The 16264-nt window shown below is 66.2% G+C and overlaps 3 protein-coding genes across 17 annotated transcripts; all 3 read right to left on the reverse strand.

Moving 5' to 3' along the window:
• Positions 1-3525: 3525 nt before the first annotated feature.
• SLC34A3 (solute carrier family 34 member 3) lies at positions 3526-10532 on the reverse strand. 15 transcript variants are annotated; one of them, XM_067742564.1, is made up of 12 exons: positions 8717-10272; positions 8351-8440; positions 7834-7962; positions 7610-7753; positions 7422-7533; positions 7155-7350; positions 6864-6953; positions 6680-6767; positions 6351-6518; positions 6162-6278; positions 5964-6088; positions 3526-4686 (listed from the first exon to the last, which is right to left on the reverse strand). In XM_067742564.1, the coding sequence occupies exons 1-12, from the start codon at positions 8799-8801 to the stop codon at positions 4222-4224; spliced, it is 1809 nt and encodes a 602-aa protein (XP_067598665.1). In that variant the 5' UTR covers positions 8802-10272; the 3' UTR covers positions 3526-4221. The 15 variants fall into 15 exon arrangements, 14 of the variants coding, with proteins under 14 accessions (XP_067598665.1, XP_067598653.1, XP_067598655.1 ...); XM_067742552.1 differs by having other exon boundaries at positions 6864-7533; positions 8717-8840; positions 10137-10532; XM_067742554.1 differs by having other exon boundaries at positions 5964-6518; positions 7155-7533; positions 8717-8840; positions 10137-10532.
• Positions 10533-11179: 647 nt separating this feature from the next.
• RNF224 (ring finger protein 224) lies at positions 11180-12627 on the reverse strand. The gene is made up of 2 exons (XM_067742566.1): positions 12341-12627; positions 11180-11655 (listed from the first exon to the last, which is right to left on the reverse strand). The coding sequence occupies exons 1-2, from the start codon at positions 12625-12627 to the stop codon at positions 11184-11186; spliced, it is 759 nt and encodes a 252-aa protein (XP_067598667.1). The 3' UTR covers positions 11180-11183.
• Positions 12628-12646: 19 nt separating this feature from the next.
• CYSRT1 (cysteine rich tail 1) lies at positions 12647-16101 on the reverse strand. Its single transcript, XM_067742567.1, has 2 exons — positions 14734-16101; positions 12647-14446 (listed from the first exon to the last, which is right to left on the reverse strand). Exons 1-2 carry the CDS (start codon positions 15044-15046, stop codon positions 14097-14099), a joined length of 663 nt encoding a protein of 220 aa, XP_067598668.1. The 5' UTR covers positions 15047-16101; the 3' UTR covers positions 12647-14096.
• Between the last annotated feature and the right edge of the window lie 163 nt (positions 16102-16264).

Here is a 16264-nt window from a genome sequence, read left to right on the forward strand (position 1 = left end):
GCCGCCGCGCCCGCCCCCGCCAGCCTCGTATTGAGTTTCCAGAGCGAGGCTAGCAAGCGTCCTCATTTGATTGGCTGCAGCTCCGTCAATCTTTCCGCCTAACGCCCGCCTTCCCAACGCCTTTGGCCCTTTATTGGTCCGCCGCGGCCTCTGCTCTCCCTATCAAAATACCCCCCTTCGCTCTGCGGTGCTCTGTCCATTGGGTGTTTCAAATGATTGATTTGTTCTTTCATTGGTTGGCTCCGGAGAGCACGCCGACAGGCCGGCGCTATTGGCTACGCTGGGCCAGCGTCCTGGTAACCGCCGCAGTGCCGCGGGGACCCACGCGGGCGGGGGCGCGGGCTCGGGAGGGGCCAAGCGGGGAGGGCGGGGGAGGGCCGGCCCGAGGCCCGGGGAAGGTAGGCGGGGCGCGCCCCGTGGGCGAGCGCTTAAGCCCGGGCCCGCCTTGCGCCCTGTGGAGGGCGGCCGAGCGCGGGTTGCTGGGTCTCCGAGCCGAGGAGGGGCGCGGAGCCGTTCATAGCAGAGACATACGGGGCTCAGGAGCCAAGGGGCGGCGGGGCGGGTGTGTCGGTGGAGTCGGGCCCTCCCCCCAGAGCGGCGGAGACCTTGTGGCTCCCTGCTCCCCTCCTTGGTCCGCACCCGTCGCGGGCAGGTGGGGGAGCACGTGGGCCCGCTGCGCCGGGCCCGTGGAGAGGGGGCAGAGGAGGGGAGAAGTGGGCCCGGTGGGGCGGGGAGGGGAGAGGAGGGCAGGGCAGGGCGGGAAGGGGCCCTGCCTAGCAGCGGCTTGTTGTGGAGACCGCGCTGGCCCTGCGCCCGTTGCCTTGAGACTTTGGCCCCAGGAGAGAACAGAACTGCGTGGAGGCGAGGGCAGCGCCCAGGCCTCTGGGCAACCACGGACCAGTACACCTGGGTGGACAAATGTTTTTACTCGTCCTTGATTTTTGTTTGGGGGGAAAAAATTTATGAAGGAAAAACAGTTAAATTACACGTGGTCACACCTTTAATCACTCCTTTTACAAACAGTACACTTGCAGTATATTTGCATAACATTTAAGAAACCAGGAATTACGACCTTGGGTCTGCCCTGGACAGCCTCCATTGCCGTGGCCACTGGGTCCTCTGTAGATTCTGGTTTTCTCAGTGCGGTTCTTACCCTCCTTTGCTCACCAACCCAAGGGTGTTGGGGGCAATACCTGTTTATTTCTACCTAAAGAGAATGCGCTTTTCTCTTCACCGTGTAATATATGACACTACGGTATCATGGTATACCGCAGCGTTAGGACGTGTTATTCTATACTTAATCTGTGGATGGAATTGTTGGGGCAAGCAGCATGCCGGCATAGAGATTAGCCTTTGCATCCCCTGAGAGTGGTCTGCAGCTGCAGTCCTGACCTGGAGGGTGAGTCAGCATGTCAAAGTGCTGGTCAGTCCCCCCTCCATGCCAGTCCAGGAAGGTGGGCCCGGCTTCTGCTGGCCACAGGCAGTGGCATGTGGGGTGTGCAGGGTCACTGCCTGGCATCCGGGGTTCTCACGGTGCCCTGCAAAGTGGTTTAGCTGCCCAAGCAGCAGTCTGCACGGCCCTGGCCCTGCAGCAGGGAGGCTCTGGGGCCTGGTAGCATTGAGTTGTCCCAAACCCACAAACTGATGAGCAAGGGAGCAGCTCAGATTTTCCTCCAAGCGAGCCAGTGAGCAGTGCTCTTTGAGATGTTTGTCAAAGCCTTCTCTCCTTGCCCCCCACACTTGCCTGAGATCCCCACTGGCAAAGGTCCCTGTTTCCTGTGACCAGTGCACACAGGGCTGGGAGTTCGGCATGGCCCCCCTACTTTACAGGTAACAAAATAGAGGTTGTGTCTCCCACCCAGGTGTGAGCCCCAGAGCCCCCCGTGGCACCAGGTTGTCCACCTTGCCCTCCCAAAGTGAACACTGGGAACAAGACAGCAGGAAGCTCCCCGTGTCCCTCGGCCAAGGACCACAGTTGCCACTGCTGCCCAGGGCTGGCGGGGGTAAGCCCTGCAGGTCCCCACCCTTAGCCAAGGGTGTTCCTGCTGCAGGGTGGAGAGGTTGGGCTGGGGGGCCGGTCTGGGCCCAGTGCGGCTCTGTGGCCCAGCGGGACGCAGGGCAGAGTGGGCAGGGGCTGTGGGAGTGCTAGGCGCCTGGCCCTCCTGCCCCAGCCTGCAGCTGTCGGAGGCATCCACAACGACGGCTCTGTTTACCGGTGGCCATGGTCCCAGCGGGAGGGTGCGTTACCGCCAGGCAGGAGCAGCAGGCAGACAGTCGTTCACGGCCTCAAAGGACCCAGCAGTCAGCCTTTGTGGGCGGCCTCACCCGCCCCCGGAAGAAGAGGTGCATGGGGTACTTTCTTCCCCTCTCACTGCCTTCCCACCATGGGGAGGGGGACCTGCCCCCTCCATGTCCCCAGGGAAGCAGCCAGGCCCAGTCCCTCCTCAGGGGACTTCCATGGGAGTGAGGTTGATGTCAGAACCACAAGTGTGTCCTGAGGTTACAAAAGTGGGGGGAAGCCAAAAGGGGGTAATGAGCCTGCCCCAGGGGTCTTGTTCCCATGAGGCCCCTGTGGCTCTCAGAACGTGTGACTAGCTCCTTCCGAGGCCAGGGTGAGCCCCAGGCTCAGGAGACCCAGGAGCGTGTTGGGGGGGACAGGAGACCTGGAGGGGCTGAGAGGGACTAAGGGACACGGAGTGGGGCGGAGAGACCTGAGAAGTGAAAGGACATGATCCTGGACAATAATTGGTTCTGGGGTCCCCTGGTCTCATCTTCCCGACGATTCACACCTGTCCCCCCGGGTCTGGTTAGGCAAACGTGGGGGCCAGGGAAGGAAGGTGCTCCCATCAGGGTAGCATCCACGGACCGGGAGGCGGTGACTGGCCGCAGCAGCTAACGGGGCAAACCAGACCCCGAGCGGCCCGCAGGTCTGCGCGTGCGCGCCCCTCTCCGTGCGCGACTTGTGCCGGGACACGTGATCCGCCAATGCCCTCCTCTCAGGGCGGAGGCGTGAGGTCGGGCTGGGGTTGTGGGCAGCCCCGGGCTGAAGGGGTGTCCGGTTACCGCCCGGCCGCCAGACAAAAGCTGTCCTGTGTGGAAACCCGCTGCGCTGCGGGGAGGAGCAGGGGGCGGGCGGGGGCGGGCGGGCGGGGGCGGCCCCCTCCCGCACGCTCCACCCCCAGGTGGGCACCTGGCCCGGAGGCCTTCGACCGCCTCGCGGCCGAGGTGTTTCGCGTAGGTGGGGGCCTCCAGATGCGAGCGGCGCCGGGCGTCGCGGGCAGGACCCACTTCCTGGGGTGGGGGGCACTGAGCACCCCCTTTGCCCAGGCCGGCAGGGTGGCGCCCCTGGCGGCCGGCCAACTGTAGGCTGGCGGACCCGGGAAACCGCGCACTGGCTCGCCTCCCCCGCGCTCCGCCCCCCCCCCAGCCGCAGCCCGCAGCCCCGCGCCCGCCCACTCCCCTCCCCGCAGGGCCTCCCCCCCGCCCCTCCCCGCTCCGGCCACGCGCCACCCCGCAGCGCCGTGCTCTGCAGCGCCTGCGCCACGCTCTGCGGAAAAAGAGATAGAGGCAGAACGGGGACGGAGAGGAGCAGGGCGCCTTGGGGCCACCCGGTTCTGCTTGTCCCCGCCCCACTCCCCGACGCACCTGCGGAACTCGGGGCCCTGCCGCGGCCACGTGACGTCCTCCAGCCCGACCGCCGACAGGGGGCTGGATGGCGCAGGAGCTGCCCGCGCGCGTCCTCCGCGGCGGCGGTGCGTGGGAGCCGGTCGCCCTTTCCCTCCTGTACCCACAGGGAAGGCCCCGGCCGCTTCCAGCCTCCCTGGACCCTGAGCTTCTTGCTGCGGGAAGTCTCTACGCTCTGGATTGGCCACTACTTAGGGCCTTCTGTCCCCAGTGGCCGCGGAGAGAAACAGAGTCACAGCTTGGGCCTCGGGGATCAGCTGTGTAGCCGCACCTCCGGGGAAGGCCAGCTCCCACGAGGGCTCAGTGCGGGCCCCGGGTGTCCGCTGGGGGCAGCAACGGCGCTGCCCCACTCCCAGCTCCCTATGGAGGCAGGTGGGGCCCTGACCACGCAGCCTGGGGTTGGGGAGAGAAGACCACCCACACCTGGGTACAGGCTTGTTTATTTGCAAAGAAGGTGATGCAGGTGATGCAGATGTCCGCAGCCACTAGGATCCCTCAGGGCACCCAGAGGTCAACGGGGGTGGGGGCGCCCGCTCTTCACAACTGCTGGGAGGCCAGGACCTCGGGGTTCTCATAGCAGTGGGCCTCCTTGGCCGCAGCCTGAGGGGGGCTGCAGGCCTTGCAGGGGCAGCAGCGGCTCACCAGGCGGTCCCAGGGCTCCAGAGAACGGAGCCACAGGGGCAGCCAGGCCCAGGAGCGCAGGCGGCGGGGCAGCCAGGCTGGCCGGTGCCGCTGCAGGATGGCGACCAGGATGATGAGGAGTACCAGCACAAGCAGGGGCCCCCCAACTGCAGCCAGCACTGTACTCCCCGCCAGGGAGAGCCCGCAGGCGGCCAGCGGCAGCAGCAAGAAGCTGAGCAGCAGGTAGGCGACGGCCACCCAGCGGTAGCGGGCAGTCAGGTCCCCAAAGCGCTTGGCCAGTGGGATGGGCAGCCGGAGGACGGGCACCACGTACCACAACAGGATGCCAGCCAGGTTGAAGAAGAAGTGGATGAGGGCGACCTGGAGGGAGGGAGGGCAGGCAGGGTTCAGGAGCCTGGGCTCTGTGGTACGGGGTCCCCTGGGCTCCCCGGGACGCCTGCCCTTCCCTTTCTTGGCAGAAAGGGCACTAAGCCCAAAGGCAGTTTGCGGTCCCGCTCGTTAGCCGAGATGGCAGCCTGGGAGGGCAAATTCTGGCCAGCTGTGTTGGGCCCGCTCTTCCTGCACCCCCCAACACTTTGAGGGTCGGGGCCCTAGTACGGCATCCCCGTGTGGTAACTGCATCTGTGATGACCCCGTGGATTCGACCTTCCCCTGAGCTGGCTTAGCTTGCCAACGCGTCGTTCATGGTGACCCCGCTCATGCCATCCCTGAGCGGGTTTGGCCACCCAGCCCTGGGCTCTGGCCTGGCTCCTGTGAGGAGGAGTTGCAGGGCCACACGTGGAGAGAACACAACTCCCTCCAGGGGTTGCTGAAGAAGTCGAGGAGTCGGTGTGGTGGGTGCAGTCCGGAGGGCTTCCTGGAGGGGGTGGATCAGGGCCCTGCACTGGGAGGTTCCAAATGGACAAAGAGCCAAGGCAAGAGAGCAGGTGGGAGTCGGGGAGGGCTGGGGTTCATCTCTTCTTGTGGGCAGCAGCCCAGCAAGATCCAGGCTTTCAGGAGCTGCACCTGTTAGGGTGCTGGGACAGAAGCAGTGGAGCACGGGATGATCTGGAGAGAATCTGCAGGATTGAGTGGGACTGGGCGTGGGGTGCGCAGCTGGGGGAGGCATCCCGGAGGCAGAATTGTGACCGGCCAAGGGTGCACGGAGGAGGACGGTGAGTCGTCCACGTAGGGGCCTGTGGGGTTTAGGTGCCTGGGGGTGGGGGACATCCTAGAGGTGTTGGCATAGAGGGGCTTGAGGCCCCCGAGGGCCGGGAGGCCTCAAAGGGACACAGCCAGCAGTATGCAGTGGTCCCTCAGGAGAGGTTGGGGGGAGCTGCCAGCTGGAAAGGAGGAGAAGGCACCCTGGGACTACAGGATCCTAGAAATGATAAGGTTGCAGGGGAAGAGAAGAAGGCCTGGGACCCTGAGAAATGCCCACAGGGCCCCTGGGGTCCCGGAAGATGAGGAGGCTGCAGGTTTGAGCAGGCAGCCAGAGGTGGGGCCCAGGAGAGCTCGAGCCTGAGGCCCCAGGGCAGGCCTGCCGCCTCCAGCCCAGAGGGCTGGACAGGAGGGGGCTGAGCCTGAGCGCAAGCCCCAGGCCTGTGTTGGGAGTGGGAGGGGCTTGGGGGCAGGGGAGGGGTGCGGGAGGGTGGTACCTGGACGGCGCTGATCAGCATATCCGAAGGGCTGGCCAGGGCAGCCAGCAGGGCCGTGGTGGTGGTGCCGATGTTGGAGCCCAGGAAGAGGGGGTACGCCCGCTCCAGGCTGATCACCCGGACCCCTGGGGGAGCCAGGGGTCATCACGGGCCCCTCACCCCCTGCCCCCTCGGTCAGGTGCCACCTGTTGTGCTCACCCATGAGCGGCACGACGGCTGCAGTGAAGACGCTGCTGCTCTGGAGCGCGAAGGTCAGGCCGGCCCCCACGAGGATGGCCAGATAGCCGCTGAGCCAGCCGAATGGGGAGGGGAAGTCTGCGGAGGGGGAGCCGGTCACCCGCAGTCGGGCCTCCTCGCCGCCACCCTCACCGCCTCCCCAAGGCCCACCAGCGTTGACGACGGTGCTCACGGCCTGGCCCACGCGGCCCCGCAGAGTGGAGCTGAGCAGCTTGACGATGAGGGCGAGGCAGGCACAGAGCACGAGCAGGGAGGCAGCCAGCAGGATGAAGCCCACGGCCAGGTCCGCGAGCGCTGTGCCCTCGAACAGGTGGCGGCCTGGTGGCGGGGCAGAGGTGGGTGAGCTGCGGCCAGCGCGCGGGGTGGGCGGGGCAGGGGTGGGTGAGCTGCGGCCCGCGCGCGGGGTGGGCGGGCCTGGGGCGGGTGAGCTGCGGCCAGCGCGCGGGGTGGGCGGGGCTGGGGCGGGCGCCGGGCCTCACAGGGAAGCTGCTCCTCGGCGGCAGAGCTGTTCCTCGCAGGGCAGGGGCCCCCAGTGGCCGCCGCACAGGTGCTGCTGTTCCCTGCAGTCTGGGGAGGCAAGGCGGGTTGGGCTCAGGACAGGCTCAGAGTAGCCAGCACCGGCTAATTCAGTGGGTCGGAGTTCAGGGGTCCAAGGCACCTCACCGTCTGCACCTCGGTGCCACACCATCGCTTAATGAGGCTACTGTTGGTAGCGTTGCCTGTGCCGCGGCCCGTAATGACATCAGCGTCCAGCTGGGGGACAGAGGAGTCTGGGTCTGGTGTTGGACTCCCCGGGGGCTCAGAGGACCACAGCCCGGCCCAGTGTGCTCTCTCTTCCCCAGCCGACGACGCCCTGTCCACATCTGCCTCGACTGTCTGTCGCCACCTCCCCAAGAAACCCCTCCCCGCCACGCCTGGCGTGTGGGTCCTGCCGGAAGCAGCGGCTGGCCTCACCTGCACGATGAGGCGTGTGAGCGGCCGTGTCAGCACCTTGAGGATGTCAGGCGCGCGCCCCCCGGGCTGCAGGCTGGCAGCGCCCAGGGCCAGTGCGCTGAGCCTCTCCAGGGGGGCCGCAGCGCTCTCCAGCGGCAGCAGGGTCAGCGCCGTGAGCCAGTTGAAGACGCCGTGCACGGCTGAGCCGCCAAAGGCCCTGAGGCCACACGAAGTTGGGTGGTCGGAAGCCCCAGCCGCAGCCCCTGCCCTCCCCCGCACCTCACTCACCTCCGAAACGCGTCCCGGTCCCCCGACTGTGCCATCGAGACCAGGGTGCTGGTGACGGATGTACCCACGTTGACGCCCATGATGACGGGCACAGATGCCCGCACGGTCAGCACTGTAGGGGCACTGCATCAGCCTCTCGGCCCTCACCCCGCCACCACCATCCTGGGGGAGGGGAGGGGGGCACTCACGCTTGGAGGCCACCATGCTGACCACGATGGAGGAGGACGTGCTGGAACTCTGCACGAGGACCGTGCCCAGCACGCCGATGACCAGTCCAGCCACAGGGTTGGACAGCACCACGTTGTCCTTGAAGATGTCTCCAGCTACCTTGCCTACGCCCGGGAGATGGTGCCCTGAGGCTGGGGACGGTTGGCTGGCTGCCCCACCCCCAGCCACCTAGCCAGTCACTCACTGCCTAGCAGCTGGAAAGCAGAGCTGAGGATGTCCAGGGAGCAGATGAAGAGGTAGAGGCTGCCCAGGAGCCCACAGGCCTTGAGGAAGCCAGCAGCCCCCTGGAGCACCCTGCCGGCCATGCTGAGCTCTGAGGACAGAGGGCAGGGCTGTCCTCAGCCAGTCCCCACCCTGCCCCCGCCCCGGCTCCCCTTCCAGGCCCCTTCCTCTTCTCTCCCCTCCCAGCACAGGGCCAGGGTCCCTCTCCTCTGTTCCTTTGCAGAGTGGCCAAGCAGACAGCCCCTTAGGGCCTCCGGGGAGCCTCACTGCCCACAGGAGGGAGGAGGGAGGGCAGGTGGGCAGGCAGGCCGTTGAGCTGAGGGACCAGGGTGCCCTGGTGGTGGTCTGCGTGGCGGGTTTCCATGGGGCCCATTGAGGCAAACCCCCTCCTTGCTCGCTCTCCCCAAGAACCCTCTCACGGTCACACCCTGGCAAGTCCGAGCCTCGTTTGTCCGGTTACCCAGCATCTCCAGACCTACCTTTCCAGGACTGGCCAGTGTCCTTTAGCTGAGGGAGGGCCCAGGGGTCCACATCCCCGTCTTCCAAGATGGGGGCAGAACCGGAGGTCCCTGCAGGGATCAGGGTCAGGTAGGGCCAGGAACCTAGCTGTTTCCTGGACACCTTTAGGTGGCGCCCAAAGGGGTTGGGGAGACTGTGGCACAGGGGCTTGGGGTGAGGGACAAGAGTGGGAAGGAGGGGGGCCCCTAACTGTTCCGGCCCCTGGGTTCTCCTGGGGACGGATGGGCTGGAGCCCCTTTCCCAGCTTCCCCAGAGCAATGGGTCAGGGGCCAGGTGGGTGGGCAGGGAGGCAGGCCGAGGCTCCGGGACCCTGGGGCTGCTGGTACCTGCATTTCCCAGCCTCTGGTCCACCAGGCCAACTGTGTCCAGAGTGGCAGGAGGGTCCTGGGCGCAGGTGAGGGAACTCGGCATGGATTTTGGGCAGGGACAGGCCCAGGCCCAAATCTAGATCTGCTGGGGGGAAGGGCAGTTCAGACACAGCTCCTCCCCCTGCCCGCCAGGTCTTGGGGTCCCCTGGCCTGAGACCTCACCGCTGTCCTCCCTTCCCACCCGCCGTTGGCCTTGGTGACTGTCCCCTTCCTCTGTCTGCAGGGAGATGGCTATAGTGACCTCAAGTGGCTGTCAGGTGAGCCCAGTCCAGTTTGGGGGGACCGAGTTGAGGGAACCCTGGCTCCATTGCTGGTCCTGGCTGGAAGGAGGCCTGGTGGGTGGCCTAGGGTGCTGGGGTGTGGCCGGAAGTGGTCGGGAGCCGGGGACTCGGGGGCCTTTCCTATCAGGTGTCACAGAGACCACTGCAGCTGGTCGCGGCTTAGACTCTGGTATTTGGTACCAAACAGCAACATCTCCGCTTGATAAGGGCCCCACCTCCAGTGATGGGGGGCAGGACAGGGGGCTTGGTCGCCCCCACCCCACCTCAAGGCTCCCTCCTCAGCCTGCTGGGTCTGGAGCTCCCATCGAGCCACCTACCTCAGCTCCCAGTGCCCAAGGCCCGGGAGCTGGGGAGCCTGCTGCCCCCAAGCTGCTCTCTCTCCCTCAGCTCCTAGAGAGTGGGGGGGCGCCTAAGCCCTGGAGGTCACCCAGCCCTGACCCCAGTGTCCTGGGTCCCCACCTGGTCCTAGAAGCTCCTACCTGTGTGGGTAGTGAGGGGCACCTTCGGGGAGGAGACACAGGCCAGGAGCAGCTGCAGGTCAAAGATCTGCTGGGCGCGCACATGACCTGCCGTGCGCTGAGCCCCATTAATGTTTACCCAGGAGCCGAGGCCCCTGAGGGGTACCACTGCAGCCCCGGTACCCGCCTCGTCCAGGCCCCACTGTCACTCAGGGCTGTTGCGGGGCTGGGCAGGGGGTCCTGAGTGCTGGACTTCCACGAGTGGATGACTTGGTGACACGCCAGGTGCTGCCTGCTGCCTGCCCAAGGCAGGGCAGGGTGCTGGGGCTCTGACTGGCCAGCCTGGGGACCCCTCGGGAAGCTCTACGGACCTCACTGTGGTTTTCCTGCCCAGGTCCGATAGCCAGAGGGAAGCCCTTTGCACCAGGTAGGCGGGGAGGGCAACAGCCCCTGAGGTCATCAAGTTCAGGTCTGGGCTTGGGGCAGGGCTGGGCCTGGCAGAGCTCCCTGCGGGCTCAGCCCCAGTGCTGGGCAGCAATGGTCACGGTCACGGGTGTCATGCCGTCATCTGCAAGGGGGAGGGCGGGCCAGGCCCCTCCCCCAGGCCATGTTGCTGCCCAGCCCACTGCCCAAGCTCACCTGGACCAGGAGACTCGGCCCATCCTGTTCTCTCTCCAGCTGAGCCCTGACCGGCCCCCTTGCTCGTGGAGTGCCTCTTATTGGGGTCAGTCCCCTTCCTGCTCCTGCGATGTGGGGAGGAAGAGCTGTCCGGCTGGGGCCGGCCCCTCCCTGTCAGGCCTGGTCTTCCTGGCCCCCTGCTTGCTGCCCACCGGTCACTGGTGCAGGGGGACTTTGTCCCCAGGAGGGCGGAGGTTTCTGAGTGTCCTCTCAGCACATTCTCTTGTCCGTCCCTGCCACCCGCTGCCTGGCGCGGGCCCCGTGGGCCCTCCCAGGGCCTCCTTCCTGTGCGGGGGGGGGGATGCTGCAGCCCAATTGGTGGGGTCTGCATCCACTGTCTCCAGCACATGCTCTGGTCCCTCTGAAGGGCCTGTCTGGTGGCCACGGGGAGGCAGAAGGAAGCTGAGGGCCTGGCATGGGAGCGGCTGTCCTGAGCAGCCCTTCAGGCAGGTCCCCCCACCCTGGGCCTGGACCTCCTTGGACACCTGTGGCAGCAGTGACTGCGCCTGCGGGGGACCCTCCCCAAACAGCTCCCGACACAGCGGGAGCTCAGTGAGCAGACGAACATCGCAGGGCTGCCTCACGGGCCAGGGGTGAAGGGAGAGGCCCTCCCTCCCTCCGGGCTCACGCCTCTGGGCTGTTCTGTAGAGGAGGGGAGACCTGCTCCAGCAGGACCGGGAACAGCCTCTGCCAGGCCCTGCCGCTCCGGCCTGCAGCCCAGACCCTTTCAGGAGCCACCCTGTGAGCTGGGTCTGGACCCGGGCTGGCCTTGCAGGCGCCTCTGACAGCAGCACCGCTCCCCTGCACACAGACCAGCGTGGGGCCTGGGAATCCTGGCTGGGATTCCAGCTCCTGCAGGGGCTTACGGTACTGTGGGCACAGCTCCCGACCTTAGGTTGTGGCCCCGGGGTGAACACGCAGAGTGGCACCCGGGACACTCTGCCGCCAGGCTGTTTTGGGCAGACGTGCCAGAGGTTCTGGGCAGGCGTGCTGCAGACCGGCTGGAGCTCAGGCCTCGGGGCTGCCTGGGGGGTCCCAGCAGAGGCTGCTGCAGCCCCAGAAGCAGCATCTGGGCTGGGGGAAGTGGGGCTGGGGGCCCAAGGCAGGCCAAAGCCTGGCCGGCTGCTGAGTGATGGCGGTGCTGCCTTTGAGGGGCGTGGGGGGCTGGGGTTCTGTGCGAGGCGGCTCCCGCTCGGCCCTGACGGCCAGGAAGGCAGCCAGGTCGAGGTCCAGCATGGCCACCCCTCCACGGGGCGTGGGTGTGCTCTGGCGGCACTGCGGGCAGGGGATCCAGCGCTGCTCGTGGGCTGGCGTGTCCAGCCGCCGCACGCACGCCTGGCAGAAGGTGTGACCGCAGTAGAGGCGGCGGGGTAGGTGCCCAGTGAGGTCATAGGCTGAGTAGCAGATGACGCAGTCACCTCGCTGGGGCCCAGCAGCTGTGCCCTCTTCGGAGGCCCGGGGACCCTCTGGCGGCAGCATCCTGGGGGAGGCATGCAGGGGGGTTGCAGCCTACCCGTCCCAGGCTGCCCATGCTTGTCCTGCGTGGTTGGGGCCTCAGCACCAGAAGCCCCCCCGGAGGACAGGAGCCCAGGCCTCTGCGGACACGGGAGGGTGGGTGGTGGCCAGTGGGCCTGGTGGACACCAGGCTCTGGGCACAGCCTGGGTCCCTGTGACAGCTGCTGGGCAGCACCCTGCCCTGCTGTCTGGTCTCCCTCTGTGGCTCTCGTGTGCCATCCCAGGCCCGAACCCACCCCAGCCTGCCTGAGCCGCAGGCCTCTCTTACCTGCATCCGCTCTGCTGGGTGGCTATGTCCAGCCAGAGGGTGGCTGGGCGTAGGGGGGACCCAGGGCGCCCTGCGGCTCCCTCCTTGGGGCTCGCGTTACTGGCCTACCACGGACCAGTCAGCAGGGAGGCAGGTGGTGGCTGTGGGCAGGCGTGGGCTCCCCTTTCAGCCACAAAGAGCTTGCAACTGGATCCACCGGCACCACCAACTCATCAGGAGATAAGGGCCCCCCCCACTCTGCCTGCCCCGCCCCCTTCATGCGCAGACCCAGCTCCACTAACCCCTCACCCAGGCCTGGCTTTGCCACTCAACTTTGCCCATCTTCCCGCTTCGTCCACCCAGACCTGTGTCCACCCCACCCGCACTCATACTCCACCCCCACCTCACGATGGGAAAGCTTTTTGGCTTTGACCTGGGTGATGCCTGTTCTTCAGCTCTTAGTTCAAGCGTCACCTCCTCCAGGAAGCCTGCCAGGACCCCCACCAGCTCAGAGCTCTGAGGGGTCCTTCTGCTCTGTGGCTCAAGCACAGTCACAGTGTGTGTGTCCATATTGATTTGTCCCATTGCCTTTGTCCCTGTCTGGGCTAGGCCTGTCATGTTCCCATCACAAGCCAGCCCCGTAAGGCTGCAAGGAGGCCCTCCAGCACAGGAGTGGAGATCCCCACTCATACAGCGACCACCCAGAAACTCTCTGAGGTGCAGGGCACCGCGGGCAGCTCCGGATGCCCTCCTCAGAGGTCACCTCCCCCTGGCCTCTGCCTGGTCAAAGCTCTGGGGCCAGCCCAGTGACATAGCAGAATGGGGTGTGTTGGGAAGGGTGGGTTGAGGTCAGGACCCCAGAACCCTCTCTGTCCCGCTAGAGGAAGCCAGGCCCAGAGGGTCCCCTCCTTACTCCTGCCATCCCGGCAGGCCCCCGCCTCCTGGGCTGGTCAGATGGGTTTTTGGTGACTGGCCCAGGTGGGGTCATCTTCCTGTGCGGGCCAGTCATGGGGCAGGGCCGGGAGCCTGAGCCCCGTGGAGTCAGGCCAGTGACACGCCTGCCCACACCCAGGGACCAGTCCTGCCGTGTGGCCAGTCACCAGGGGTCGGGGGAAGGCTAGCACCAGGACACGTCCATCCTGCGGGGCCAGCTTGGCCTCCTCCGGCTCTCTCTGCCTGGTCCCGGAAACATCAGTGTGCCCGGTACCGGCCTCGCTGCTCAGTCTTCACACCGGCATCCCGGCCTCACCCCCGTGCCAAACGTCTCAGCTCCCCACATGCCCCTGACGCAGGTGCGCTGTGCTGCTTGGACAGGTGGGGGATGGGTCTGGCCCAGCGCCTTCTCTGCCCACCTCCACAAAGCCCAGGCCCCAGAGGCAGGACAGCGGGGAGAAGCACACGGCAGATGTTCAGGAATTGGATGTTCTGTGGGAAACCAGGAAAACACCCCGGCCGAGGCAGGGCAGTGAGTCACGGGTGGGCAGGCTTGGTGCTGGCCACCTGGGCTTCCACTCCTGGAAACCTGCCCGTGCTGGTGCCGCCCACCACTGTGCTGCCAGCACAGTCCTCCTCCTGGAGGCTTCTCTCGGGCTCTACTCCTGGTTCCAGGCCCAGCATGCTCCTGCTGTGTGACCCGCAGACTCTCTTGTCTCCCATGCTCACCCTCGGCCCCAGGGAATGCAGGGCAGCTCAAACCCAGGCCCGACCAGCCTTCCTGTCCAGCCTCTGGGCCAACCTGAGAGTGCAGAGCAGGTTAGGTTGTCATGAGGCTGCCCCACCCCGGAATGTCCCATAGCGGCTGGCAGCCTGTGGTGGCCTCCAGCCTGGGACCCTCCCAAAGCGGGTAGCAGCAAGGAAGAGGGGCCGGGACGAAGCTCGCCCTGCTTTACTGCCTGGCCCTGGGCCTTGAAGAGGTGGTCAAGGGTGTCCCCGGGGCTGCCATTATGGCTAACGCCCAGGCTCTGTTTCAGGGGCAGGGGCTGAGCTGTCAGCCTTCTCGGTGGGTAGGTGCCGCTGTCCAGGGTGGGGAGCAGCCAACACCCATGACAACAGGCCAGTGGCTGTTCCAACTGTCCAGGCACTGCTGTGGCCACCTGAGCAGAGGCCCGGCTTGCTGTGTGGGGGCGCCGCGCAGCAGGCCCTGCGGCCCAGGGGCCAGGCTAGGAAATGACACAGCACCAGCAGTGGTGGGCAGTGTTGCCGCCACACCCCATCGGCGGCAGGCCAGCATAGGTCAGTCCTGCCTGGCCCTGCCCACTGCCATGGGGGGTGCAGGGCTGCTGCCAGGACTGCTGGCCTTGGATGGAGGCAGGCCCCTTGGCACCCTGGGGCCCTGGGGCCTCCTCGGTAGGCTCCAGGGTGCAGGACCCCACGGGCAGAGGCTGAGACTCCAAGGAGGATGGAGCCGCGTCCAGCTGCTGCCCCAGCTCGGGCCGCAGGTGAGCCCTTGGGATGCTGACATGGGCATACGGGTCCTTGACGAGCATCTCAGGGGGGTCCATGGCTTGCCCTGGCAGGGGTGGGCAGAGGAGACAAAATCAGCTCAGTGCAGGGGAACCCAAGAAAAGCCAGGCTGTGGAAGCGCCTGAGTGTGTGCGAGGCCTGTGTGTCAGTGCGTGTGCAAGGCAGCGGAGAGTAAGGAGAGTGAGAGCCAGCGTCTCCTAGCTGCCCCCAGGGGTCCCCTGCCCTCCCTGAGAGACAGGGCCCTGTGACGGAGCTGGGAGTGGGGTGGGGGCTGGGATATGCAGCTAAGCTGGTCCTACAGGGGGTGCGGAAGCCCCTCAGCCCAGGACCCACCTGAAGTGGTGGCGGCAGCAAGCTGTCTTGTTCTCTGGGCCGGTGCCCGTGAGCTCTCTGGGCCGGGCCCCGGTGCCCGTGAGCTCTCTGGGCCGGGCCCCGGCGCCCGTGAGCTCTCTGGGCCGGGGCCCGGTGCCTGTGAGCTGAGCGACTGGCAGCTGCCCTTTCCCTCCTGGGGAGGGGCGGGGCTGTGGGCGGGGCTCAAAGATGGGGTTCCCAGGATCCCAGGAGGCCCCGGCTCCTGGAGCACAGCGGCCACCCACCGTTCCTTTTTTGGATGGGCGTTGACTGCAGCCTGGCCTCCCTGGGACATTGCCAGCCTGGGTGATTCAGCCTCAACGCATCTGGGGCATGTCCTGGCCCTCCAGGGACCTGCAGCTCACCAGAAGGCAGGACAGGAGGCGAGTCTGGGGTCAGGCCTGCAGGTGGTCTGGGGGCCCAGCCATTACTCACACGTCTCAGAGCCTCTGCTCCGAAGCAGAGAGCAGAGGTCCTCACTGTGACCCAGCCTCTACCCCGCAGGCAGAGACCAAGATGTTTGCGAACACACGGCTTGGAGGTTTGCTGTTTTTTTTAACCGATGAGAAATGGTCGGTTTACACACCTTTGCCGATAAAACTTACTTATCTTACAATTGGCGACATGGGCTTCATACACAAGTGACGTTTCTAGCTCATTTCTGAAACTAGTTTCCCTCTGGTTGGTGGCCTCGTGGCCACAAGGCCCCGATCCCTCAGCGTCCCCATCCTTGGCCCTTGCACCCCCTCCATCTGTGAGGGGGCACATAGCACCTGCCATACAGGGTCGCTGTATGTGGGGGGGTGGATGTGAACACTGGGGTCTTGGGTTTGGGCCTGGCACGGTGAGCTCCGCTTGGGGCAACCGGGACAGTAGGGTGCGGCCTGGACACGCACCCCTAGTCCTTGGCGCTCGGGGGGCACCCCCAGGAAGGGCGGGATCAAATCAGACACGGCCCAGAGGCCAGCTGACCAGAGTGGCCTGCATGGGGCCGGTCAGACCGGTCCGGACATGAGTAGTACCGATGCGGCACCAGACGTAGGGGCAATTAGGCCCAAAGACCGGGAAGTTCGGAGGCGGACAACAGAGGTCCAGTGCGCAGGCGCCAGAAGCCCCGCCCACAGCCCCTACAGAGTCTGCCCCTTTTTGAGAGGAGGCTGGCGCATGCGCAAAACAGGACTGACAGGGTTGGGGTGGAGGTGCGACCGGTGGGAACTATATTCCCCAGAAGCCTCTGCGCTCAAGGGTTTTCCTAAACACCAGGTTCGGGGTCAGCTGGCCTCATCTGTCCAGGACCCGGCTTGGGCTGCACCATCTCTGAGCCGCCCGGCTCGGGAGGCGTGGGTTTGGGCGGGCTCTGGGCGGGAGCCTTGCACTGGGTGGACTTTATCTCCAGGGGCGGGGCCTCGGGTAAGGGGTGGGGCCTAGTGGCCGGTACCACCTTGGGTGCGCGCCTAGGGAGTTGGTGGGGAGATGAGCAAAGCCCTTGCCTAGACTGGACCCCCAGTCCTCC

Source organism: Pseudorca crassidens, chromosome 7, assembly GCF_039906515.1.
Source record: "Pseudorca crassidens isolate mPseCra1 chromosome 7, mPseCra1.hap1, whole genome shotgun sequence".
NCBI lineage: Eukaryota > Metazoa > Chordata > Mammalia > Artiodactyla > Delphinidae > Pseudorca > Pseudorca crassidens.

Excerpts from the sequence above, each read along its gene's own strand:
- SLC34A3 (XM_067742551.1), bottom strand. The coding sequence starts at position 10,524 with ATGTGCTGGAGACAGTGGATGCAGACCCCACCAATTGGGCTGCAGCAT. Across the intron at positions 8,841-10,136 it reads GGCCGAGTCTCCTGGTCCAG|ATCTAGATTTGGGCCTGGGC; the intron begins GTGAGCTTGGGC and ends TCCCCCCAGCAG. Across the intron at positions 8,441-8,716 it reads CCAGAGGCTGGGAAATGCAG|GGACCTCCGGTTCTGCCCCC; the intron begins GTACCAGCAGCC and ends TGATCCCTGCAG.
- RNF224 (XM_067742566.1), bottom strand. The coding sequence starts at position 12,627 with ATGAGTGGGGATCTCCACTCCTGTGCTGGAGGGCCTCCTTGCAGCCTT. Across the intron at positions 11,656-12,340 it reads AAAAGCTTTCCCATCGTGAG|GATGCTGCCGCCAGAGGGTC; the intron begins GTGGGGGTGGAG and ends TGCCTCCCCCAG.
- CYSRT1 (XM_067742567.1), bottom strand. The coding sequence starts at position 15,046 with ATGTCCCAGGGAGGCCAGGCTGCAGTCAACGCCCATCCAAAAAAGGAA. Across the intron at positions 14,447-14,733 it reads TGCTGCCGCCACCACTTCAG|GGCAAGCCATGGACCCCCCT; the intron begins GTGGGTCCTGGG and ends CACCCCTGCCAG.